This window comes from Myxine glutinosa, chromosome 7, assembly GCF_964187855.1.
Source record: "Myxine glutinosa chromosome 7, kmMyxGlut1.1, whole genome shotgun sequence".
In the NCBI taxonomy this organism is placed as follows: domain Eukaryota; kingdom Metazoa; phylum Chordata; class Myxini; order Myxiniformes; family Myxinidae; genus Myxine; species Myxine glutinosa.
In genome coordinates, this window is record NC_136267.1 from 176840545 (window position 1) to 176868314 (window position 27770).

Here is a 27770-nt window from a genome sequence, read left to right on the forward strand (position 1 = left end):
TAAAAAAGTGTATTTAGAAAATATAGGCATTGCTCAGATCAAACCTGAATGCAAGTACATATTGCAAAGATTGGAGAAATTAGGTACTTAACGAGAACAGCACTCGGCAGAGCGCACACCTCCGCCAGGCTGAATAGTTTATGGTTTCTATCCCACTGATAGGCCGAATCTGGATTCGGACCTGAACCAAAATCGAATCCGTTTGTTCTTGTCACCTGACCAACTCATCCACCAAGTTTCGTCATAACTCGTCCATAACTTTTTATGCCTCCGTAATCAGTTCATGCCTAAGCATCTTTGTTTCTTTGCATCACAGAAAAGGTTTTACTCAGAATTTGGTATTGGGTCATTCCAGGTGGAACTTTTTTTTACCATCTTTCAACTTTGCTTTTTTCCATCTTTCAAAATCGTTTTGTTTATTTATTGTATGAATATTGTCTGCCTGTGTGTTTTTGTTTTGTGCCGTATCCTTTTAGTTTTAATTTATTATTCATATCTCTAAAGACCACGCATCTACCTGGTTCCTCATCCTGCCATGCTATGCTGTAAATTGTAAAAATTGGCTTTTTCTTGCGGTGTTCAATTCAGTAATTGTAATCCTGATAACGAGCATGTTTAAATCCACCCATTAATACCTGGAGCGTCCAACACCCGCCGAGGTGCTCGGTAGTACATTCAGCCATAAGCTGGCCGTAAGGCGATCAACCTTGTGTTTTTTCCACTTCCCCACCCGACTGATTAACGGTCATGGCAAGGGTACATACAACAGTATGTTAAATAGGGAAAAATATGTGAAAAAAAAAACACCCAATCTGGGTTGGAAAATGTATTTTTCCACCTGGTCTTGTTACCCCTTCTCCAATAGTGGTCCTTTGAAGAGGTTTCCTTGTTTCAGGACTAGGTGAAGGTTTTGCCAGTTTTTCCTCTTCTTTTTTTGTAGCTCTTCACATTTAGTGGCTCTCAGCTTTGGTTTGGGTGAATTTCAATTTAAAAATAACTCCAATCATTTAATTTGAGGCTGTATCTGATTAAATGTATTGTAACACCCATCTCGAGGTGTCCACCTTTGCTTGGTTTATTTTAACTCGGCATTACAGCGTAGTTGTAATGCCTGGTGTTGGCTTAGCGATTAGGGTGCCGGCTTGGGATCCTAGGATCCTGGGTTCGAATCCTGGTCGATCGCTGAATTAACGCCAGGGGGGTTGACTCAGCCTGTCATCCTTCCGAGGTCGGCAAATTGAGTACCAGCTTGCTGGGATGAATGATCCCGGTGTGTACCCCGGTTTAGAATAGGTACACCGTATCCCTGTGCATCGTAAGAGCGCGACCAAGGGTTGGCATCAGGAAGGGCATCCGGCCATAAAAACATTGCCTCAAACAGAGAACCATGATTGTCATGGGGCCCGTAAGGCTAACCCCCACTCTGGTGGGGAAAAATGGCCTTAAAACGATCATTCATTCATTCATTCATTCATTACAGCGTAGTTGTAACTGTCCGTTCGACCACATGATTCCTCATCCCGCCACGCTGTAAGCATTGTACGTTCAATTTTTCCTTCGTGCAACAATCTTTTTATGATTGTGCAATGGAAATTAGCCATTAATTAATATTTACAATGTTAATATTTTTATATATTAGACCGATAGCATACTGGACTGTCTGATTCCATTTGTTACTTTTTAATGTCGTCCATTCCCTTTGAATTGTGGATGGTGAAACATCTCAAGTGCAAGACACGACACTAGATTGTGGTGGGGAAAATATCAGGGGCGTACGAATGATCCCATACCTTTGTACACCACAACAAACATGGATCATCTCGTATTACAGCATAATTATGTTGGCCAGGTAATTTCTGCTTAAGCGCTCTTTGGGTAAAAATTTGTGTAGAAACCGTTTCTGGTACTACACCTGGTTCTACAAAGTGTATATTCTACGAAGGGGAGAGGCGGAGGAGGGCGAGGGTCTACGTTGAAAGAGTCAGCGAAGAAAATGTGTTTCTGCATTGAATTTTCAAGTGTTGCCTTCATTGTTTAAATATTGTAAAAAAGAAAATGAAATCCTATGTTGCATTGTGTTATCGAAAATACACTGAGCGAAGTCAATGGCACGCCATCCCAAATCCCCACGCTTCCTACCTATAGCAAAGTTTAAAGATGGTGAAAAGTTCCACCTGGAATGATCCAATACCAAATTCTGAGTAAAACCTTTTCCCCATATTGATCCCTGTGGCTCGAGTCCCCACCCCTTGGGGCATTAACCCGGGGGTCAAATCCAAAAAATCATTGCATATTTCATGCATCCCCCAATGCTGATTGTGTATACTGTACATTGTACAAGTTTTAATGTAAAAATGTTTAAAATACGTCAATTGCATTTTTTTGACATTTGACCTATGGGGACGGGGCCAAAATGACAATGCTCTTGCATCTTCTTACCACGTGGTGATCTTAACTACCAAGTTTGGTGAATTTATGTTCAACCGTTTAAGTTGGGAGGAGATAGCATGACGGACGGACTGCATATCATGTCGGGGTGTTTGATGAAACTGCTCTTGAGGAAATGAACTGTTTTGTAAAGTGCAGGTGCCCACAAGATGTGTGTTTTGAAATTAGCTGATTTATCTCATACTTCTCTGTTTTGTGCAGGGTATAGATGAGGGACCATCGGGTTTACGACTCATCACCGACATAATTCGAGAGAAACTAGATATTGACATGAGTGTCCTCATGGGTGCGAACATCGCAAATGAAGTTGCAGATGACAAGTTCTGCGAGACAACTATTGGTACTGAAACCCATTGTTCGTTCACAAGTCCTTGTCTGTCTTCCTTTTTTTCCCGTTTTTTATTTTGTTTAAAAAAAATTATGTACACAGTATTCCCTCACTAAATGAATTCTGAGTTAAATGATTTGTTTATCAACACCAAAAATTATATATTGTTACAGACGTGGCTTGGATGTTATTTACCGAGCGGTTTTATGGTATGACCACGTCTGCACAAGTTACCCGATTGTGCCCGAACGTTGACTAGTCGCGCGATGCTGGCTCAATAAGAAAAAGAAGACACCCGGCTGGATTACAATAACACAATACGACACCAGGGGTTCAGTTCTCAAGACCTCCGGAGGAGGTTATATTAAGGCGGAAGGTTAGATTACAACTACAAGAGGGACAGCATAGAAAGACAAGCACTTAGACACAATCTTATATTATTCCCAACAGACGACAGGTAAACAGGACAACGGCTGACTCACACGGGGATTGATGCAAAGGACAGGCGGGTAGCGATGGCTCCAGGTGCACCTGGGCTCAGGGCAGAATCGACCCGGTTCGGTCCGGTCCAAAGATGCGGGGAGGTATCGTCGCGCTGGGGGTGGCGGTGGCTTCCTCTGCTCTCCGTAGTTCAGGCGCATCTGACGTCACATCCGGCGCGGGGCCGCGTATATCCGGCGGGGAGTGACACGCCCTCGGCTCGTTAGCTCCGCCTCGTGGAATCGGCACGTTGCTTCTCATTGGGTGCGTGCGGGGGGGTTTACCAGGCTCCGCCCTTGACGAGGAGCTGACAAGGAGCCCCTTCGTGGTAACCCCGTGGAGCGCATGGTCTGGAGCTAATCGAGCCGGTGGGAGGACGCATCCTCCCCCGCTCCGCCGCCATCTCCTCTGTTGTTGTTGTAATTGTTGGGGAAGAAGATGGAAGGAGGTATGGGAAAGGTCCTAAACTCACTACTGATGCCATATAATCACATTCTGGTGCAACGAAGAGTCATAATTAATGGAAACGAGGCCTTAACTGACATAGATTAAGAATAACTAGGAAGATGTCCGAAAGTTGTCTACGTGTGGTGCGGTGGACCTGGGCACGACATTTAATGGGGGAAGAAGGGGAAGGTCGGCTCTACTGATTGTTATTTACATGCAATGGGACTAGGGAATGGGGGATTGGGGAAAGTTGGGGAGTATTGGAGAAAATAGGGGAATATTTACAAGCGGATATGGAGGCCAAATTCCATATTCGCAACATTGCACCCTTCTCTACCCTCGGGGCGTCCCGACCCGATAAATTTTTACCTACTTTAGTGTGGCACGCAATGTAGTTCCCTCTACTATTAACTCTACCCTGAGTGCGACAGTTTTACAGATATTCACAAATGAGTAAATATGTCCCCCTGCGACGTTGCACCCTTCTCCTCACAGAAACACACCCACAGGATAACCGAATCCGGAAAGAATTCTCAAACTAAACATACAGCCGGTAGGGAGCATTATTTACAAGACTACGCTGCTATTTACACTACGATCCAGGACCTGTTTTTGGAGGGACACATGCAGATGTTATGCATAGAGAGAGAGCGCGCTTGCCAACATCGATACACCAACCCACGAGTGCTCTGTGGCCGACGGCCTTTAATAACGTGCAGAGCACCCTTCCCGAGCATCAACAGCACCACCCCACCACCAATCGGTGCAGTCACCATTGTTCATTGGAATAAAAATAAATTCGACAACCCCTAACCCTGCAGGTGTCTCTTGCTCTTCTTGTGGTGCACTTGGTGTTAATTAACAGTGGTTCACCTTTATGGCATAGGTGCCACGTTGACCCATAGGTCCATCCCCGGGTGGTGCTTGGCCGCAAACGAACTGCGGTCCATTGTGGGTGGCCACAAACATTGCGGTCCATATGGTGTATCGATCCCGGCAGCAAACAGCGAAAGTGCAGGCCCACAACTGCGCAGCCAGCACCTCTCTCTCCTCTCTCTCTACCCCAAAGCCAGATCCTCGGAGGTGGGAGACAAAAGAAGAAACAAGTGAGTAAGGTGGTAAGGGCGCAAAAGTGCACGCAATGTAAGGTGATGCACACTGGGGGCACATGGGAACCAGGTGAGACAGGTACGTTCCTATCGTACGCCCCCCCCCCACCAGGTAACCTACATGGCCCCTCCCTTACCCCTTACTGTAGCCACACAACACAACACTACCCATAAACATCTACTTTACAAATCAACAAACATCCCTACTGTCTTCCCCGTTCCTCCCATATACCAAATTCGTCTTCTCTCCCTCCTAACCAATCAAATTTGCCATTTTCAACTCTCATCAAAATTTGCCATCTCCAACTCAACATCATAATTTGCCATCACCAATTCATCATCAGTCCCTCCTAGGGAGGGAGAGATGGAATCACTCCAATGTCTCATCCACGTCGTGATGCGTCTCACAAATCCACACAGCGATTCATCTCCTGCAACAAAACAAAGAAAACACAGGTGTGGAGTCATCATCATCACCACAGGTAAGTGGCTGCGTATGGTGCGACAGGTTCTTCAATCCTAACTATTTCCTAAATGACTTTAACAACTTTACACTACCCGGGGTCTTTCTCCGGCCAAACCATTGGCCCCCTTACACTATGGGTTCTAAAAACCAATTCCCATTGGCCCGACTGTGGTGCGCTTCAATTTGGGGTCTCACTCCCCCGATTCATCTCCCGGTGCCCTCGCACAATTTCTGGGCTGCGGCGTGTACCTCTCCCAGTGGGTCTACCCACCTGCACACCTCCACCACTGCAGTTGCCTCCGAGCTTACCTGCTCCTTGCCCTAACCTAACTACCTGGGGAAGGCCCTCTGGCACTCTCCCCACTCGGTGCCCTCTCTGGCACTGGGCTGCCCGATCCACACCCGGGATCCTCAGGCACCCACTCACAACTACCGGCTCCCAGAGCCCACCTGCGGCCTCACCTGGCCGACATCCTCACAGTGGTGGAGTGCCCAACCAACTACACACACTAACAGGCTACACGCCCAGCCATTTCCACAACACTAATGCACCCATTCACAACACCATTCTGCAACCGCACCACAAATGCCAATATCCAACCACAATTTACCTGCACCCTCTACCTAACACTTACACTACCCGCCCCGGGTGCTCGTGAAAGGGGTCCACTCTTCCCCCATCCACACCTTCGCACCATGCACACCACTCCGTACCACTCACTCCAACTCTCTCCACACACCTGTACCTGCACACCTGTGCTCTCACACCTGGTGCCACCTGCACCCTTCTCTCCCCAAGCGCATTCGCGCTGATCCACACACTCACGACTCATACACTGCTCCACACACCTGTCCAGTTGCACACCTGTGCAATCACACCTGTTCAATTCTTACAAACACGGCATCATCTCAGCTAACTACTCCCTTCTGAAACTTGCGCTTCCCAGTCGTCCCTTTAAACTATTGCGCTCCCTCGTCATTATCATCCATGCTAATCTACCTGCGTCCCCACTACAGGTATCAGTCACTAACTAATCTTAACGTTACCTAATGTCATCTTCTAGATCCCTACACACAATATCCTAACCCACCCGGGCTAGTTTTCACTGCCATACACCCCATAATCTATAGCTCCTTTGCCCCCACATGGGAAGGATGGTGGATTTGCCATCCCACCACATCGGGGGTCTCTCACTACCAATTTTGCACATCAAATTTCAACAAATCAAAAATTTGCCAATCATCTGCCAATCACTGTACCATTACCAATCATCACTCTGCCAATCCTTTGCCAATCATCAAATTTCGCCTTTTTCTAATTTCGGGGCCAAAACACTAACCTCATCACCCAGTCTACTCACTACTGCCTCTCGGTGCGCCAATTCCTGTCCAAAGCCCGGCTTCGTAAAGCCAAGCAATGGATGCTGGTTGTTTTGTGCCTGCGGCTGGATGCGTCCGGCATTCGGGGCAGGGACGGGGGCTTACCCGGGCCGAGATCCCACGCATCACCTCGGCGTGGAGCCATCCAATGTCCCGATCTCGACCTGCCGGCACGTCTCAACAAAACGTGGTCGCCATGACGACCCTTCCTATCCAGCCGCCCGCTCCGCCTAGTGGAGCACGGACGCGGCCGTTCAAAGCGAGGCCCGGCACGCACCGAGGGCCCGATTCGGCTATAAGTCGTTCTAAACTCTACCCCGTCTAACGTCGATGCTTCACCTGCATGCTTACACCCCGAAGCCCGCTCCTTTCTCACACATCCAGCTGTGCCCATGCTCCTCGTACCCTTCCTTACACACCCAGGTACACCCATTCCACTCACAGCCTTGGTCACACACCTGACCACCGAACACTTTGGCACACATTCGTTGCTCGCACACCTCACCAATACACCGCTTCGCGCCCCCTCCTCGGTCACCTCCTCTGTGACAATCACAGGTGTGCTCTCATTCGCACACCCAACCACGTGCCTCACCACCAACTCCAGCGTGCATTCCCACTCACGCTCTACCATTCCAGGTGTGCATCCTTCCATCCCAGGTGTACATCCTCGCTCACCTGTCACAACTAACTCACGCTCCATGTCACTCTCACTACTCTCCCCTCCATTCCTGACAGCGCACTCATCCTTACTCTTGACAGCACACTCTTTCCTCATGCACCTGTCCGTCACACACCTTTCTCGCGCACACTCTCCCGTTACACCCTCTGTAACACTCACCACAGGTGTACACTCTCTCGTTACTTCCTCCGTAACACTCACCACACCGCGCTTCCATGTACCCCCTCGCACACGCGCTTCGACCGGCTCACTCCTGACGGCACACTCACTCCTCGGCGTGCACTTTTTCCTCACACACCCCATGGTCGGACATTCTCGCACACCTCCTTTTTCGCACACCAGACCTTTCGCACACTTCACCAGTGGCCTCTCACGAACACCCGGGTCCATCTCGACCCCCAAGCTCATTAAATCCCCTGGCGCATCATACGCACGACCATATTGGTCACCACTTACACCGGGTCCTCTTCCTCTTCGCTTCTCCTCCATCACCTGCGAATCCCTCATCCGGTTAATGAGCACATCATCACGATCCAAGCACAGACTTTGGACCAATTCTTTTATCTCCTCTTTTATCTCTTTCTTATCCCCTCTCCGTCGCTTCTTAATTTCGCTCATCCCTTCTTCCACTTCTTCTAATTTGTGCTTCACCTCTTTTATTCCCCGGTACGTCTCCTCAAGCTCATCCTCTAAGGCTACCTTGACCGTTTCCATGTGCGTCCTCACCTGCCGGTCCTTCGTCTCCATAACCTCTATCACCTCGTCCAGCCTCGTTGTCAGTCCCTCACGTACCATCTGACATTCCCTCTTTGTCGCTATCAAGTCGTTTTTTATGTCGTTTTGTGTCGCTTTTAACCCTCCTAATACCGCAGTGTTCCTTTGAACCTGCTCCACTAACTCCGTTTGTCCCACCGTCAGCTGCTCCACCTCCTGCGTCAGGTCCTCTATGCCACTTTGTAACTTTACAGTCCCCTTTCTCACCTCCTTCTCCATGTGCTCCTTACAGTGCCTCACCTCCTCGCGCACTCCTCCGACCTCCTCACTCACTCCTCCTCTGATCTCTTCTCCCATCACTTGCATCTCCTGCCCAGATGCCACCCTCATCTGCTCCATTTCCTCCCTGTGAGCATCCAGTTTGGCTTCTACCCCCATTCTGACCCCCTCTATCTGCTGCCCCATTTGGTTAACTTCCCTTTCCGCTTGGTCCCTCATGTCCCTCAATTTGCCTTCCATACTGTTTTCTAACCCCTCTAACCCTCTTTGCATCCCTTCCATTTGATTCTCTTGAGCGGCCATTCTGTTTTCTACCCCCGTTAACCCATGTTTTACTTCTTTTATCCCATTGTCTAACCCCTCTAATTTCTTGTCTAATCCCTCTATTCTACTCCCTAACCCCCCGATCTGCGCCCCCATGTCCTCCCTCAATTTCTCGCTATTGGACCCCATTTGGCCCTCCAATCGCTCACTATTCTTTTCCATAAGGGCCGTCATTTGTATAAAAAAAAGTTCCAATCTTCCCAGCGGCGCTACTTCGGTCGCGGGCACGGTGACCAGCGAGGCGCCTTTTTGCGCGCCCGCTACTTCGTGCGTGACGGCGCTATTTTGCGAACCTGCCGCCCTCACTGCTTCGCTCTCCTCTTGTCCCTCAATTTGGTCCTGGATCGACCCTACCTCACTCTCCTTTACCGGACCCCAGCTGTCTTGACCCGCCATAGCGCGACTTTCAAAATTCGGTTTTTTATTTTATTTTCGTAAAACAAATTCAAATTTCGCCGTTATAATTTCGCGCGGGAAACGCGCTCCGAATCGATTCTACTTGTTACCAATTTGGGCCTAATAAATTTAGTCCCGGGTTCGAATTCCACTCCTCGACACCAATTGTTACAGACGTGGCTTGGATGTTATTTACCGAGCGGTTTTATGGTATGACCACGTCTGCACAAGTTACCCGATTGTGCCCGAACGTTGACTAGTCGCGCGATGCTGGCTCAATAAGAAAAAGAAGACACCCGGCTGGATTACAATAACACAATACGACACCAGGGGTTCAGTTCTCAAGACCTCCGGAGGAGGTTATATTAAGGCGGAAGGTTAGATTACAACTACAAGAGGGACAGCATAGAAAGACGAGCACTTAGACACAATCTTATATTATTCCCAACAGACGACAGGTAAACAGGACAACGGCTGACTCACACGGGGATTGATGCAAAGGACAGGCGGGTAGCGATGGCTCCAGGTGCACCTGGGCTCAGGGCAGAATCGACCCGGTTCGGTCCGGTCCAAAGATGCGGGGAGGTATCGTCGCGCTGGGGGTGGCGGTGGCTTCCTCTGCTCTCCGTAGTTCAGGCGCATCTGACGTCACATCCGGCGCGGGGCCGCGTATATCCGGCGGGGAGTGACACGCCCTCGGCTCGTTAGCTCCGCCTCGTGGAATCGGCACGTTGCTTCTCATTGGGTGCGTGCGGGGGGGTTTACCAGGCTCCGCCCTTGACGAGGAGCTGACAAGGAGCCCCTTCGTGGTAACCCCGTGGAGCGCATGGTCTGGAGCTAATCGAGCCGGTGGGAGGACGCATCCTCCCCCGCTCCGCCGCCATCTCCTCTGTTGTTGTTGTAATTGTTGGGGAAGAAGATGGAAGGAGGTATGGGAAAGGTCCTAAACTCACTACTGATGCCATATAATCACATTCTGGTGCAACGAAGAGTCATAATTAATGGAAACGAGGCCTTAACTGACATAGATTAAGAATAACTAGGAAGATGTCCGAAAGTTGTCTACGTGTGGTGCGGTGGACCTGGGCACGACATTTAATGGGGGAAGAAGGGGAAGGTCGGCTCTACTGATTGTTATTTACATGCAATGGGACTAGGGAATGGGGGATTGGGGAAAGTTGGGGAGTATTGGAGAAAATAGGGGAATATTTACAAGCGGATATGGAGGCCAAATTCCATATTCGCAACAATATATTAAACAGTGCAGTTCAGAGTAAAACTATTTCACGAGAACAAAGCGAGGAACTAATATCCATATCTGTGCCGCCTTGCATCGTGGGAAATCCTGGCCAAACGCCAACAGATGGACCATCATAGTATACCGAGTGATACATATAATTTTCTTTTTTAACTCCACATCACCGACACACACACACGCATTAGTGTCTTATCAGTTGTATGAATGAGCTAAGCGATCTCCTGTCTGCCGTTCACTAAACAAACTTCAATATGTCAAGAACTTCCTGAGATATTTGTGTCTATCAAAATATATAGGTGTGAGAATTCTGTGTGGAATGTTCTCAGCTTCCGTATTGATGTAGTTGTTTTCCAACAGGCAGCAAGACCCTTGCACATGGTTTGCTTTTCAAAGAGCTCCTGCAAAAACCAAGCTTCCGCATCACCGTGGTGGAGGAAGCACATACAGTGGAGATTTGTGGCGCGCTGAAGGTTTGTAACTCCTGGTAGTTTGTTTTTAGGTTTTTCTATCTGGTGATTGTGGAATCGTTTTGTAAAACTGTCATTGAAGTGGAATGGATGCGCAGGAACTAAAGTTGGGCATCCACTACTTGATCCAGGGTGTTAAGATACAGACCTACCTACCTGTAGGGATTCTCCGTTATGCAAATCGTGTCATTGCTGTGGACGGCAGCATTGACGAGTGACAAAAAGTTGTGGAAGTTGAATGTTATTGCAGACTATTGGGGGGCAGAATTGCAGGGCTAATCCTAATCCACCGTCAATGGATTGATAAAACAGTGCTAATTTGGCTGCTTAATTGTTCCGTAGTTAATTCCCTCTAATGTTCTTCTATTCTATGTGAATGAATGAATGAATGATCGTTTGAAGGCCATTTTCCCCGCTCGAGCGGGGGTTAGCCTTGCGGGCCCCATGACAATCATGGTTCCCTGTTTGAGGCAATGTTTTTATGGCCAGATGCCCTTCCTGACGCCAACCCTTGGTCGCCTCTTACGATGCGCAGGGATACGGTGTACCTATTCTTAACCGGGGTACACACCGTGATCATTCAACCCAGCAAGCTGGTACTCAATTTGCCGACCTCGGAAGGACGACAGGCTGAGTCAACCCCCCTGGCGTTCATTCAGCGATCGACCGGGATTCGAACCCAGGATCCTAGGATCCCAAGCCGGCACCCTAACCGCTAAGCCAACACCAGGCTATTCACCAAGCAACACCAGGCTATTCTATGTACTCCTAATTATGTGTTAATGGCTTCTGGCACTATCCATTCAGACCAAAAATATGTGAGGACCCCTGCTGGTACTTTACGCTGTTTCAAATGTAATTGCAAACCGGTGGCGTTGCTGCAGTACAAATGATAACTGAGACACGCAGCAGATACAGTACCTATCTCCACATACAAACACTGCCTGGTCCATGGAATCCTAATCACTTCCTTTGTTTTTGGTTATTATTTCCCTTGGTGAGTTTTATCCATGGCTCCCAAGAGGTAAGCTGTTGCTGGTGGTGAACCAATTGCGAAAATGTCAAGGAAAGTGATGTCTTTGACACAAAAGGTGGAGGTTTTGGATAAGCTTGGTCAGATGAGAACGTGCAGCATCACTGGGCAAACATTATGGTGTTAACAGTCCAGTGTCTGCCAAGTCAAGAAATGCGCAGAAAACATAAGGGGCAGCAAATGCTCTGGTTTTGCACTGTGAGTGAGGGTGATTCCAGTGAACCGCTCCAGTACATTTGTGGAGGGCATATGCACCTCATATATGGAGAGCATAATTTATTGACTTCAAATATTTATGAAAATGAGGGGGAAATATTAATTACAGTTTACTCCAATCCATGCGACAGAAGCTGGTGATTAATCCTGCAAAAAGTACAACTTGGAATGGTTCTGTGGTATAACATAACATGCAAATCTGGTATATTTTGCCTGAGGTATGTTCGTATTTCTGAAATATTCAATGCATTAACAGAATACAAAGTATAACGGCACTCGGTAGATCGCATACCTCCACCAGACTGAACAGTTTACGTTTTGTATTCCACCGATAGGCCGGATCTGAATCCGGACCTGAACCAAAATCTAATCGGCATAATTTGGTCAACCAATCAACTCATCCGCCTAGTTTTGTCATTACTCGTCTCCATCTTTTTGATATGTCGTGCTATTTATTGTTTTTGACCCCATCTCTCAATGGTGATTAATCACTTAAAGATTTTTTAAAAACCTATAAACTCTTGCATCCGGTTTCAGATCTTAACCAAAATCGAATTGATTTGGCCTTGCCGCACACCAGACCTGTCCACCAAGTTTTGTCTGAATCCGTCCATAACGTTTTTGAAATTTCCTGCTATATATCATTTTTTTGCCCTATCATTCAACGGTGAAGAATCACTTTAAAAATTCTCTGATCAGGATTCGGATCTTCACCAAAGTCAAATCGATTCTTCCTTGCTACACACCCAAACTGTCCACCAAGTTTAATCCAAATCCATCCATTGAATCCTGACGAAGCTATAAACTCTCATCCCGGTGTTTCACATGCAGGGTGATTCATCAATGTGTGTGCCGTCCTTTGGGTGGATGTTAAATTGGGTGTCTCTTTTGCCAGCATTGGTTGATGGACTTTAAAAATCTCCCACGGTGTCCTTTGTGAAAAGTAGGTGAGCTATCACCGACACACGCTTGACAAATTCAAAATTCCTCCCCTAACCCACCGAGGGCACTGCATCAACAGCACAGCTGCACCCTCAGTTATTGATGCTACACCGCAGCCTTGTGCTTTATATAAAATAAGAAGAAGTCTTTGGTAATTGAAGATGACTTACAAATTCTGAGGATTTTTATTCAACCTAACATGCTTCTCTGGTGGTTTGGGTAAAGAATACTCTTTTATATATTTTTTGCCACTTTTGCCTAAAGTTTCGCTGGTGGTGGTGAGGCTTCTCTGGTGGTTTGGGTAAAGAATACTCTTTCATATTTTTTGCCATTTTTGCAAGTTAAATCACTGTTGTGAGGTTTATCCACTCGAGTTCATATCATCAATGTGACACTTATTATCTTACAGAAACGCTCTAAAAGTGTGTGACAAGTGATGCCACCTGCTACATGGCATCAGACTTAAATTGCAGTGATGAATTTGTGTTGAACTTGTATATCTGCTTCTACACATCCTGTGTCTGACTGCTCTACCATTGGGAGAACATTTTGTTGTCATCAATCTATATAATAATAGCGTAAGGACTCGACTTTGTTATCCCTTTTACGCCGCACCCAGTGACCCAATGCCCACGGCACTAATGGATTTACGATCTACGAACCGCGCTCTTTGTTTATCACGTACAGCCATACTCGAAAAATCTGAATTAGCCGACGTTGGGGCCCAAAAGCATCCGATTAACTGCCGATACGACGCCATCTTATTGGCGTCTGCTGGGTGAAGGCGAAGCAAGCCATCCACTGATTGGACAGTCGAAGGCGACAGCAAGCCGTCCACTGAGTGGACAATCCTGAGCATGCATTTGTGCCGGTGTCGTCGATCACGGTGTACGCTAACCTCATCAGGTGGGCTTCCCATAATTTCTTCCAACCGCGCTCTTTGTTTATCACGTACAGCCATACTCGAAAAATCTGAATTAGTCGACTTTGGGGCCCAAAAGCATCCGATTAACTGCCGATACGACGCCATCGTATTGGCGTCTGCTGGGTGAAGGCGAAGCAAGCCGTCCGCTGATTGGACAGGCGAAGGCGAAAGCAAGCCGTCCACTGAGTGGACAATCCAGAGCATGCATTTGTGCTGGTGTCGTCGATCGCGGTGTACGCTAACCTCATCAGGTGGGTTTACCATAATTTCTTCCAACCGCGCCTCTTACTCGGACAAGCAAATCCCCTATGCCATCCATAATGGTACACTCTAGCCATACACCACATCCTCCCTTCCGTGGATGTTCCACGGGTTTTGGCTAGTAATATTTGATATTGGAATAATATTTGATATTCACTGGCCATGTCCAGATGCCATGGCACAATGTGTTGTGGCTTTATGACATTCACCCTCGTATATGTTTACCAACACTTAATGTTTCCTTCCAAAAGGTTATCATCATCTTGATGCACGACTCGGTCTCCTTATTGAAAATTTCAACGAGCTTTGTCATTTCCAGCACTCACCCAATGTTTATGGATGAAATCGGCAGAACATTGAGTTCTGTGAACTGCCATGGGAAGTAAGACGAAACTGATGTTTTTGGCGTTAACCCTCTGTCTGACTTGTTTTCGTGCCAGAACATCGTAGCGGTTGGTGCGGGATTCTGTGATGGCCTTGGCTTTGGGGACAACACAAAGGCGGCGATCATCCGACTTGGCCTTATGGAAATTATCGCATTTGCACGGGTTTTCTGCACAGGCAATGTTACATCGGCCACGTTTCTGGAGAGCTGCGGTGTAGCAGATCTCATCACGACGTGCTATGGCGGTCGAAACAGGCGCATTGCGGAGGCATTTGTGCGCACTGGCAAGGTTGGAAATGCTGATCTATCTTTGTGTTGTCTTACCTGGGTAGTAATTTGGATGTTATTTTGCCATTTGGTGTTGACATAATCTAACTTTCCAAATGAAGTGCTGATTCTAAAAGCTGTCCTCATTCATGAATTCTAAACATTGTGTCTCTTAAATACCTGAGGGAGACGTCCGATATAGTTCCGAGAAGTGCATTGTCTTGTAATTTTTTGTTTGCTTCTTTATATATATTTACTGATTTATATTTACCCTGTGAGTATGCGCAGTTGCGCAATGTGGAAAGCAATTGCTCCAGTCTGTCACTCTAAGATCGAAAAACTACTTGATATCAATTGAATTATTTATTTAGAACACAAATCACTTCCAAAAACTGTACTTCAGTTGAGCAGTACTTTGGCTCTGAAGTTGGAAAATTTGTACGCAGTTTTGCCCAATCAAATTTGCCGCTCACACTCCTTCGGCGGAAGAACATGGATATTCAAAGTAAATTTTGTGGCGCCCAGCGTTGCAACGCTCGAGCTCACTTTGTCCAAAAAAAAAGTGTTTTGTGCATATTTACATACAGAAATTATACATATGGTGAAGTTCCCACACTTCCTGGTTGTTGGACGGTTCAATTAGGTCAACTTAGACCTATTTTCTTTTTTCACAATACCTGAGATTTTAATCTTTTGGGCTGCCAAACAGGCTGCCAGAAGGTACACCTCTTGGCTTAAAAATGGAGGGGGTAACTTTCCAATGTTCTTATTTCTCAAGAAAACTGAAAATCATGCCAAACAGGGAACTTACTGGTTTTATGGACATTATAAATGACACACACAACAGGCACGAATAACTAATGTGACGTGTTAGATAAGGTTGTGTAATAGACACTGCGTCAACGGCGCTAAATTACAGAATTATTTTATTTGTATGACTTTCAAAATCTTTATTTCATTTGAATTGAACTAGTACACCCACTCACTATGGGAACGGCAGGGTCATCCTCTTTTTTAGGGTATATAGATTACAGTAGATCTATGATTGGGTGTCAAGAACATTGGGTGTGTGTTAATTTACCAAGTTTCTTGTGGAGAGATCACCAAGTGGTTTTAAGCATTCGAGCAAGCACTACATTCAATCCCGTTAAGGAAAAATGAGCACACCCTGGTCTTCCTCCCTTTCAGTTTCGTGTTAAACAGCAAGCAAGTTTCAAAAGTTCGCTACGAAAAACGTCATGTTAGCAGCAGGAAGGGTGATGTTATTAACCCAACTTACCTCCACGCATGGCTTGCAGACTTCCTCTCTGGTTGTAGTCAACGTGTGGCCCTGAATGGGTTTCTCTCATCTCCCCTTCCTGTTCAGGCTAGAGTTCCCCAAGGTAGTGTTCTGGGCCCTGTGCTTTTTCTGGATCAATGATCTCTCTGACTCTCTTGAAAATCCTCTCTCCCTCTTTGCTGATGACTCCACTCTCTGCCGCTCCATTCCTCATCCCTCAGATCGGCAGTCTGCAGCCTCCTCACTCTCTGCAGACCTGGACAAAATCAGACTGGTCAAACAAGTGGAACGTGTCTTTCAATCCTGACAAATCTCACACTCTTACTATGTCTCTCCGAAAAGACCGACTGGACAATCCTCCCATCTACTTTCTCAACAATCCTCTCCAAGATGTTCTGTCATCTTTTGCGTCTCGCTATCTGCCATGATCTTTCCTAGGAAAACCACATTTCCATGCTGGCCTCCAAAGCGAGTCGCCGACTGGGCATCCTTCGTCGTGCGAAGTCCTTCCTTGGCACACCTGAGCTCCTCACCACATACAAGGCTTTAATCCGCAGCTCAATGGAATACTGTTCTCCCCTCTGGGCTGGTGCTCTTGCCTCACACCGAGCTCGGCGTCACGCTGTTGAAACCAAAGCTTTCAGAATCATTGGAATCTCCCGTGATGAAGCTAACTCCGATGGCCTTTCACTCACTCATCGCAGGCAGGTTGGTGGTCTTTGTCTTTTACCGACTTCTCTCTGGCCTAGCTCGCCCAGCTCTGTCTGTGCTCTGTCCCCCAAATATTCCTACAGGTCGCACAAGATCTGCCAGCAACCCTCTTATGGTGAAACTACCAAAATCAAGACTTTCTGCTCACCTTCACTCCTTCATTCCTCTTTTCTCCCGCCTCTGGAACAAACTCCCTCACTCTCTTCAATCCCACTCCTCCCTCCAGGTCTTTAAAACAGCTGTTCGCCACCATCTCTTATCTTCCCCCATCGAAAACCTTTATCTTTTCTACCCCCGTTAATTCACGCCAGATCCACTTTTTTGAAATACCGACTTCTTTCCTGGAAGTCCTAGCAGTGTCCATGTGTTTTATACCTCTCCCACCCCCTCCCCTAACCCCCACCCCTCCTTCCCATGCCTCCTCCCTCCAAGTCCTCTCCCTCCCACAGATCTTCCGATGCCCCTGTTCTCTACTGTTGTACTTGTGTGCTTCCCTCTCTCTCCCCATCTTGTCTCCCGCTCCCTTTATCATATGTTTTATGTTTCAGTTTTTTGTTTTTTTTTGTGATTAATGTTAACTCTTACACGAGCCATACAAAAAAAAAAAAACCCCCTTGTGTGCTATATAGAGCACAGTTGATCTTCGCTCAGTTCTGAAAGTAAAACTTACCTCTCGGATGTTGGCATTCCTCCAAATTTCTTTATTTAGTGTTATGAACAGCATTGGCGACTGTTTAAAAAGCTAATCATACATACGTGTTTGTGGTTTATAATATTTTTACTTCTGTTAGAGGCCGTTGCTCCCACGAAAATGCCATGATAATCTATTTCTAAAACGTTGACACGACATTTGTTCAAGGAGTAAAAACACCTTGGGGAGGTGACACATTATTAGTCTTAATATTGTTTTGTAATAACTAATATTATCGTTAGTTTTGTTATTATAGGCGGCCTTGGAAAAACGCCACGGTAAAGCTAACTTAACATGGATATACACCTCAACACGCAACCCCATTGGCAGCCATGGTGGAGAAAACCCACTTGGGGAGGGGGGCAAATGAATGCGCTACAACCTTCATTGTGTAACCCTGAGTCCTCCTGTCAAGTTTGGTTGAGATTGGATAAGTAACGACGGAATGTATCACAGTCAAAAAATCATGACAGACAGACAGACAGACAGACACCAAATGGCGTATTTTAGTCTGATTGTATTGTTGCGGATCTCTCGAGCCCGTCGACGTACAGAGGAGGGTTAAACCCTTTTCCCCCTTCCCCCTTCGAGCTTCGAGTCCACGAGGCCGAGCGACCACTCCCGTAGCGTGCGGAAGGGTATCGGGTCGAATCCCCACGTACCTTCGGTACACATGCCGCCACGAGAACGGGGACTGGCCCTCGCACGAGCCACGCTAATCGGATACGCCGAGCGGTTTGCGTGTCATGTGACTCGTGCCATTAATTCCTATTGAACCTGATTGAGCAGTTTTATTCGTGCGATGCTAGGCCAATGGTGTGAAATGATGTGCACGGTCAAATGGAAGGAAGAACACAGGTTTATTTACAATTTATACAGTGATCAGGGTAAAGAGAAGAGACACAGAGCAGATACTTAGTCAATCTTACTTAATCCCCGGACAAGGGCTCACTCACTCACGCAGGGAAAAGAAGGAAGGAAAAGTACGCGCTCCAAACACGTCCTGGCGCCGTTCACTCCGGACAGCTCGCCGGGCGTGGCCCTCAAGTGTTCACGGCACGTGTGCAGGGAGATCGTGCATCTGTGGCCCCGGGGAGGGATCGTCCTCGCAAGCCGATTAACAAGCGCAGGACACAGGGAGAGTTCGTTCACAGAGAGAGCTGGAGGCAGAGAGCGTTCGTTCACAGACCTCTTGGACAAAAACTCTGACTGGGGCTCTGACGCTCCGACACTCTCTGACTCTGACTGAAGCTCTGACTCTCCGACACTCTCACTCCTTCGACTCTGACTCTTTCACTCTGACTCTCAACCACACCTCTCACTCAGCTCTGACTGGTGTGGGGGGCCCGGGGCAGGGTTTTATAGCCCCACCCCAGAGTCTTACCCGAATGTTCCAAGCCCCTCCTCTGGCTGCTGTTGTTAGCCACTCCCCTTGAGCTCCGATTGACTGCTCGCCGCTTACCGGCCACTCCCCTGCAGCTCCTCCCTTGGGCCTTCCAGACTTGTTCCAGGCCTAGCACGTGGCATTCTAGCCCAATCGAGGCCTACACTTACTGGCCTGCTCAACGCATACTAACACAGGAAAGGAGACTATGCTTAACATTCAATAAGAAATATCTGAACTAAGCGAGGCTTCATGTTGTGGTGCAACTACCTACGAGGGGGGGTTATCCTCTATTCGCAAAACCGCAGCAGTATCCTTTAACACTGTAGAACACAAATCGACTTCTTAGGGCTTCCAAGAACCTTTTGTTTAGCAGTACTTGGACATGTTTCCTTGCAAGTATTTTATTTTTCATCTCGATAATATATTTGTACATCTGTGATGCCCAGTTATCACAAATAAAGTAATATATAGTTAGCTCGTTTGACCATGTCTCCACAAGTGGTTTTTAACTCAACTGGACTACCGTCCAGTTGAGTTCATCACATACTGAACCCTCCGTCTGTCGTCGTCGTCTGTCGTCTATCGTCCGTTAACTTTTCGACGTTAACACTCCAGCGTCCACAAATATCAACCGATTCTGATCAAACCTGACATGCAGCATCCTTTCCCCAAGGACCAGGTTGTTATTACATTTCAGCCCGATCCGTTGAAAAATGGCGGACTTAGGCGACCATTTTGTTTTTGGTCATGAAAACGACATTAACACTCTAGCGTCCACAAAAAAAAAAAAAAAAAAATGTTTGTGTTAAATGTCCACAAATGTTAACAGATTTTGATCAAACTTAGAATGTTCAACCCTTACCACACAAGGTAGGTTGCTATTGCATCCCAACCTGATCCGTCACAAAATGGCCGCCATAGGCCGCCATATTGTTTTCAGCTCCGTGTAACATTGTATCAATTGTAAAACAAGGACAAGTGTAAGGCTAAGGATACAAGGACCTTAAAATTATTACACAAGGTTGTTGGCTTTTCATTTAAGTCAAATCTAGTACAGACAACTGACCTACTTTAAAGTTGTCCAGTCAGTTCAGGTCAGTTCTGCTTCCCTGGAAGCTCTAGTTATTTTTAAATCGCACTCAAGTCTCCACAAGTGGTTTTTATTTTTAAATCGCACTCAAGTCCAGTCAACTTTGGTGTTTTCTGACTGCAGAAAATTGAGGAACTGGAGCAGGAAATGCTGAATGGGCAGAAGTTGCAGGGGCCCCAATCTTCTGCCGAAGTTCATCGTATACTCGAGCGCAAGCAGATGGTGGACAAGTGAGTGTTGGCGGGAGCTTATGACATGACACCATTTTATGCTGAGATAGAGTTTAATACTGAATTTTAGAGAAGCATATATTCGAATTTTACATGCATGTAAATAAAATAAACAAGGTCAAGTGATTCATTGGTATGAAAAGCTACAAATTGTCCTGAAGTAGAGAAAGCAAGAAATTGATGCTTCGACCTAATTGTATAAAATAACTGTGCTCAGGACAACAGAAATGGTTTTCTCCAATTCGGGTACCTGCAGTTGAAATCTCGAATTTTAAAAAAAAGTTTTGTATGAAGAATATTCTTATTAATCTCAATGCCACCGATTTGAAGATTTTTATTTTACGGCATAGCCCGTAGGGAAAAGACGTCTAGACCAGTGTTTGGCTGTCCGTATGTATGTATGTCCCTCACAAACGTACATCAATCGGAGCAGGGATCTGGTCACATGACAGGAGTGATGTGATGTCATTAATGCGTACAACGGCTGACTCAACACATCACCATTTTGATTTTAATACTGTTCAGACCGAACGTATCATCGAAGTTGTCATATATCACAACCGCCATGGCTCTACCTTCACGTTTTTCATTCAGTGCCCAAACAAACCGATTGTTAAAATGACCATCAAATATCGAAAGCATAGACGTTATGGATCTTCAAACGAGGCTTCATGCCTCACCTTCAGGCAACTTCGGACAAATTAGCCTCGGTTTATTAATACAGTAACATCGTCTTTGTAATAATATAATATATTCAGATGCAGTATACCGGTGTGTACCCCGGTTTAGAATAGGTACACCGTATCCCTGCGTGTCGTAAGAGGTGACTAAAAGGGTTGGCGTCAGGAAGGACATCCGGCCATAAAAACATTGCCTCAAAAAGAGAACCATGACAATTACAACTACATATGGGCAGGGTACAGCCCGAAGTACCCCGTGGGGGACCCCACTCCCTCTCGTCAAAACTCAAGGTGGGGAACCCGATCGAAGCAAGGGTGGAAATCGCTCCATTTTTGATGACGAAACGTCTGATGCCCAACGTGGAGATCGGTTTCTGAGGTTTGGGACATGGAATGTAGGGACAATGACAGGGAGATCAGGAGAAGTGGTGGAAGTTTTGGTCAGAAGAAGAGTGGACAGATGTTGTGTGCAGGAGATGAGATGGAAGGGAAGCGGTGTGAGAATGGTGAAGGATAGGCAGGAACAGAAATACAGGTTTGTGTGGCAAGGGTGCCCAGAAGGCGTGAATGGGGTTGGTGTCCTGTTTTCTGAGGAGTTTGTAGACAGTGTGGTGAGTGTGACTAGAGTGAGTGAAAGGTTGATGATGGTGAAAATGATGATTGGAAAGCTCTTGGTGAACGTCATCTCGGGATATGCTCCGCAGGTTGGTCGGAGCGATGAAGAGGACAAGTTCTGCTGTGCGATAGAGAAGCTGATGGAAAACGTGAAAGATGAGGAAGTTGTTGTGGTAGGAGGAGACCTAAGTGGACATATGGGAAGGGAGTATGGACGGTTTTGAGGGAGTTCATGGGGGTTACGGATATGGTGTGAGAAATAGAGAAGGTGAAAGGATTTTGGAGTTTGCTGATGGAGCTGATTTGTTGATTTTTAATACTCAGTTCCATAAAGAGGATAATAAGCTTGTTACATACACATCAGGTGGGTCGACGACAACCGTTGACTACCTGATGGTGCGTAGGCGAGATAGGGGGCACCTCCGGGACACAAAGGTGATCCCGGGGGAGGAGGCTGTTTCACAGCACCACTTGGTTGTCTGCGACATGAGAGTGAAAGGTGCGAGGAGAGCTCGGCGGCTGAAGTACCAACCGAGAATGAAGGTGTGGAGGTTGAAAGAGGTGACAGTGAGGGAGGCATTAAAAGAGAGGCTGAGTATGGCAGAGGATGATGTGGTTGAGCTTGAAAGTGGTTGGATGTCAATGAAAGATAGTCTGTTGGGAGCCATTGGTGAGGTATGTGGATGGACAAAAGGACCACCGAGGCACTCGGAAACATGGTGGTGGGATGATGAAGTTTGAAAGAAGATTGACGAGAAGAGGAAGAAGTTCAAGGAGTGGCAGAAGGCGAAGGGTATGGGGGCAGAAAAGGCAGGGCATGAAAGTTATAAGGCAGCCAAGAAGGCTGCAAAGAAAGAGGTAGCAAAGGCGCAGGAGGCATGTAGGAAAATGTTCGGAGAACGCTTGAGTTCGGAAGAGGGTCAGTGAGCGGTATTCAGGATTGCAAAGCAGATACCGAAAGAGAGGTGTGATGTGATGGGGGTGAATTGCTTGAAGGATGAAGTGGGACAAATCGTTGTGGACCCAGATGGAATTAAAGGAAGATGGAAGAGATATATGGAAATACTGTTGAATGCAGAGAATGATTGGGATGGCAACATAGAGAGTAACCCAGTTTTCGGACCGGCAGAGAGGATAACCGAGAAGGAGGTTGAGGAAGCGATAAAAGCAATGAAGAGTAGAAAAGCGGGTGGGCCGACGGGAGTTGTGGGAGATATGTTGAAGGCAGCGGGAAATTGGGGTGTGAAGAGAATGACAGAGATCTGCAATCTGGTGGTGAAAGAAGGCCGCATTCCAGTGGATTGGGAACTGAGTACCCTCGTCCCTCTTTACAAGGGGGAAAGGTGACCCTCTGGACTGTGGCTCGTATCGAGCGATAAAGTTATTGGAGCATGGAATGAAGGTATTGGAAAGGGTATTGGAGAGGAGGATAAGGAAGAACGTGAAGATTGACGAAATGCAGTTTGGATTTATGCCAGGAAGAGGAACGACAGATGCGCTTTTTATTGTGAGGCAGTTGCAGGAGAAGTACATGGAGAAGTGGAAGAAGTTGTTTCCTGGGTTTGTTGATCTGGAGAAAGCATTCGATAGGGAACCACGTGAAGTAGTGACATGGGCATTGAGGAAGTTAGGAGTGGAGGAATGGTTGATCAGAGTCGTGATGGCAATGTACAAAAGAGTGCGCACAGCTGTAAGGACGAAGGACAGGAACAGTGGTGAGTTTGAGGTGAAGGTGGGAGTGCATCAGGGGTCAGTACTAAGTCCACTACTATTTGTAGCCGTGATGGAGGTGCTGGCTCGGAACGTAAAGGAGGGTTTACCGTGGGAGTTGTTGTATGCAGATGATCTGGTGTTGATTGCAGAAAGTATGGATGGATTGAAGGAGAAGATGAACAAGTGGAAGGAATCTATGGAGACAAAAGGTCTGAAGGTGAATATCGGAAAAACGAAGGTGATGGCAAGTGGTAAAGCATGTGGTGAGGTGGAAATAACTGGGAAGTGACCGTGTGCTGTGTGCAGGAAGGGTGTCGGAGTGAATTCCATTCAATGTCCAATGTGCGCTGAGTGGGTTCATCAAAAATGTAGTGGTTTTTAGAGGGTCATTAACCGGTGTGGCAGCTACATTCAAGTGTAAGGTGTGCACAGAGGGAGCTGCAGATGGAGGAAATGTTGAGTTGGATCTTGGAGACGGCGTGAAGCTGGAAGGTGTGAAAACATTTTGTTACCTAGGAGACATGCTGAATGGAGAAGGTGGATCAGACTCGGCAACGGTTGCGAGAGTGAGATGTGCATGGAAGACGTTTCGGGAACTGAGTGGCGTGCTGACGAGGAGGGGAGTGTCGTTGAAGCTGAAGGGAAAGGTGTATGCTGCATGTGTGAGAAGTGTTGTGATTTATGGGAGTGAGACATGAGTAATGAACGTAGAGCAGCCACGAAGGCTGGAAAGGGTGGAAATGCGAATGGTTCGGTGGATGTGTGGAGTATCATTGAGAGAGAGAGGAAGACAAATGACGAATTGTGAAAGATGTCATAGAGCCTGTGATGGATGCTGTGAAGAGAAACAGTTTGACATGGTTTGGTCATGTGTTGAGGAAGGATGAAAGTGACTGGTTGAGAAGAGTGATGGAAATGAATGTCGAAGGAAGTAGAGGACGGGGAAGACCGAGAAAGACTTTTCTAAAGATGGTCGATTAAGAAATGCGGGCAAGGGGGTTAACAAGGGGAGATGCAGAAAGTAGGGCAAAATGGAGAAGATTGTCATGGGGAAGGCTAACCCCCTCTCTTGCAGGGAAAATGGCCTTAAAATGCCTGTTGTTGTTGTTGTTGTATTCAGATGCAGTATATTTTTTTTGTCCAAGTTCGTCATGAACCTGCTGTCAATGACTGACGTTCGACTGAAGGTGGCACAGGAATGTGGAATTTATTGATTCATGGTTTAGCATTAACCCTTTCCACATTCTGTTTGCATAGCACGGGCAACTCGCTAGTTGGTGATATTACTCCAGAATAAATACGACATGACATGGGCACAGGGCGGACACTGCCCAAGCACACACAGACACTGCCTTCCAAATGGGCGATAAATGCTTTTGTCCCACCTTTGCAGGCTGTCCCTGTGTCCTGTATGTTACAGGATCTTCCAGTTTCACACTTTCCCGGGACACCATTTGTGTCTGGTCGTGTCTGTGTGTACAGTGCTGTTACCGTGCTGTGCTGTGTGTGCCATGTCCATGCTGTGTCGTGTTGATGTACCGCCCCAGTGTAGGGGGAATGTGAGGGGATGGTGGAGGGGAGGTATCGGGTGGTCATGGGCATTGTTAGCTTGGGTGACGGTTTATGGAGGATTGTGGAAAGAGGGTAGGCGGGGGATGTGGGATGGTGGTGGGTATTGTCGGGGGGTGGGTGTGGTGGAGAGGGGAGTGGCATTATGGGGTGGTCGTAGGTATTGCTAGCTAGGGTGACGGTTGATGTGGGATTGTGGAGGTGAGAGTGGTGCTGGATGGTCTTGCAGTTTCGAGCGACAGATGTTTCTTCCACTTATTCGTGGGGGATAACCACTAGATCTAGCCATCTCTGTTTCATAACAGTGCTCTGTAAAATGTTCCGAGCACAAAAGCGAATATTTTGCAGGCCAAATCCACACTTTGGTATTTTATGACAAACCTCATTCAATTTCTGGCATCCCTCGGGATCTTTCGGCCATTGGTGTAGCATGAAACCGTCTCGGTTTGTATTACTACAACCACCAAGGATGCATCGATCCGACATATTTGCAGAAATTCAAAAATTAATTGCCGTTTGAGTTTAATAATACCGCTATGTAACCCGTACCGCATTATAACCCGTGAACAATATGGAAGTGGCGGGCGACTTCATGGTGTGACGTCACTGCTACTCGTGAAAAAGAAGATATCGACTTTTAATTGCAAAATTACAAACTTTATAAACCGCAAATCAGAAAAAGACACATCATATCCACTTTTTAGGGTATCGAGGGGCAGATTAGCGTTGAGATGGTCTGAGCGTTTGGGTTCCCCTTTAACCTCAGGATGCATGGCCCAAAGACATTCTTTGGGCAACCGGGTCCATCGGAGGTTGAGGTCGTATGCAGCCTCAGCACATCAGTGGGATAGACACAAAACGTAAACTGTTCAGCCTGGTAGAGGTATGCACTCTACAGAGTTCATTCTAATTTACCATTTCGTCATCCTTTTGATTTCTGATACCCCTAAATTCCCTCCTCTTGCAGATTCCCACTGTTCACGGCGATCTACGAGATCTGTTACGAGGACAAATCCGTGCACGATTTTGTCTTGTGCTTGCAAAACCATCCGGAGCACATGTGAGCCATTTGCCTCGCTTTCATGCAGGTTTCACACATGCTGCTTCCCTCGTCGATCCCTGGGTTTCTTCCGGCCAGAGCCCTTGACAACTTCGGCTACATTGATGTTCCCCACATGACTGAAATTATTTTAACTTTTTCTTAAATCATAATCTTTTCAAGAGCATCTTCAACATTGTTTTTCCTTTGTCTTGATGTGAAGTTTTGTCAGTTTGATGCCATTTATGATTGACCTATCCATGTTCATGTTGATTCATATTCTTGAAATTGCTCTTTGGAACAATATATTATATTTGCACAAATAGGTGGTATTTGCCACATTACTACTTTTATCCTGGACATCCTTTTTTTGATGCGATGATTTGTGTTTAATCAAAGTAAAGCCCTTTGTAAGATTTGTATCGGTTTTTCCACTTTTTCTCTGATGGTAAAATCCCAGGTACAAATCCCATTATTTGGCCTTTTAATTAACCATGTTGATTTATCAGTACTTTCCTTTTAATTTCGTGTCCTTTTAATTTGTGAAAGTGGACACTGATTAATGTCCTTGTCTCAACCGTGACCTCAGAGATCTGACCTTTACGTCACCATTTGCGGGACTTTCTGAATGTGATTTGGGATGAGCCACAGTTTGTTCGAATGAACGTTTTCCATTTGTTGTTTTCCTTTTATGCCAAGTTTTGCTGTTTCTGGGACCACCAACTATTTGCACAAGTTTGTGTAGACTAATAAATAATAATCTGCTTCACCTGTTAGCCATACTCAGGTGTAAGTCCAGTTTCTCATTGTAGCTGCACGCTACTCACGACATGCACAATGTAATTGTTTGTATTCAACCAGTTCCATAATGTGAATGTATTGTGCGTTCTTGTACAATCTGGACTGTTGTACTGTATGAGACCAATTGGTAATAAAATTTGATTTTTCTGCCGAGTTGTCATTGAAGCATAACAATCGTTATTGATCTGGATATGTTCAGGAATTGTGCAACTGTGATGAACTTCAGTGCCTGTTGAAACTCTATAGTTGTCGGAATGGGATGTTTCATACGGTACGAGCAGAAGATGTTCTCCAGGCAATCTTGCGTAAGCCTTTCTGTGAGAATGTGTGTGTGTCCCCTTGCCATCAGCTCATGTTGTATATCAAGGATTGGAGCGGTGGATAAGATCACTCCAGTTTGATACGGTTTCTCCGCCTTACCGATCGTCATGTCGGTGAATAGTTCAATGGTAGTTTCCAGATGAGCTACAGCACGTTCGTACATCTCCATAGTGATCCAAGACAGGGCCATTACTGGATGTCGACTGGACATGAAGTCAAACCACTTGTTGATGAGGTCGAGGAACCATGCTGCAGTGAGAAGTTCTGCACCATAGCTCTCATGCTGCAACAGATAGCGAAGTCCTGAGGTAACTGACCTGAGGAAATTCGATGCACAGAAGACCTTTATCTTATCAAAATAAGGAGTGCCTCCAACTTTGTCATATGTCAGTCTTGGAGCGAGCTTCAAATCATGATTAACCTTGAAGTAAATCAACTTACTGTGGCAGTGAGCCCGACAGTTGAGGGCAGTTCCTTCTTCACAACTATGTCTTCACTCAGACAGAAGACACTACTGTTCGCCAGAGCTGGTTTCAAATTATTTACCAAGTGCAGCACATGGAATATGAGGTCCATCATGGAATATGAGGTCCATCATGGAATATGAGGTCCATCATGGAATATGAGGTCCATCATGGAATATGAGGTCCATCATAGAATATGAGGTCCATCATGGAATATGAGGTCCATCATGGAATATGAGATCCATGACAGAAGACATGTTATATCTGGTCCATCTCCGAAAGGGTGAGGGATCTTATGAACGACTATACTGTGTTTCGAACACACAATGCCAAAGCTTTTGTGAAAGGTGTGATTAGCACTTCCCGTGTCACT

The 27770-nt window shown here is 46.5% G+C and overlaps 1 protein-coding gene across 1 annotated transcript in view; it reads left to right on the forward strand.

Moving 5' to 3' along the window:
- Positions 1-26765, forward strand: part of LOC137431855 (glycerol-3-phosphate dehydrogenase 1-like protein) — a 43738-nt gene extending 16973 nt beyond the window's left edge. Inside the window, exons 4-8 of the mRNA XM_068123617.2 lie at positions 2650-2788; positions 10669-10781; positions 14596-14829; positions 20089-20195; positions 25740-26765. Coding sequence (XP_067979718.2) covers positions 2650-2788; positions 10669-10781; positions 14596-14829; positions 20089-20195; positions 25740-25836 — 690 coding nt within the window. The 3' untranslated portion in view covers positions 25837-26765. The remainder of the gene's footprint in view (positions 1-2649; positions 2789-10668; positions 10782-14595; positions 14830-20088; positions 20196-25739) is intronic.
- The last annotated feature ends 1005 nt before the right edge of the window (positions 26766-27770 follow it).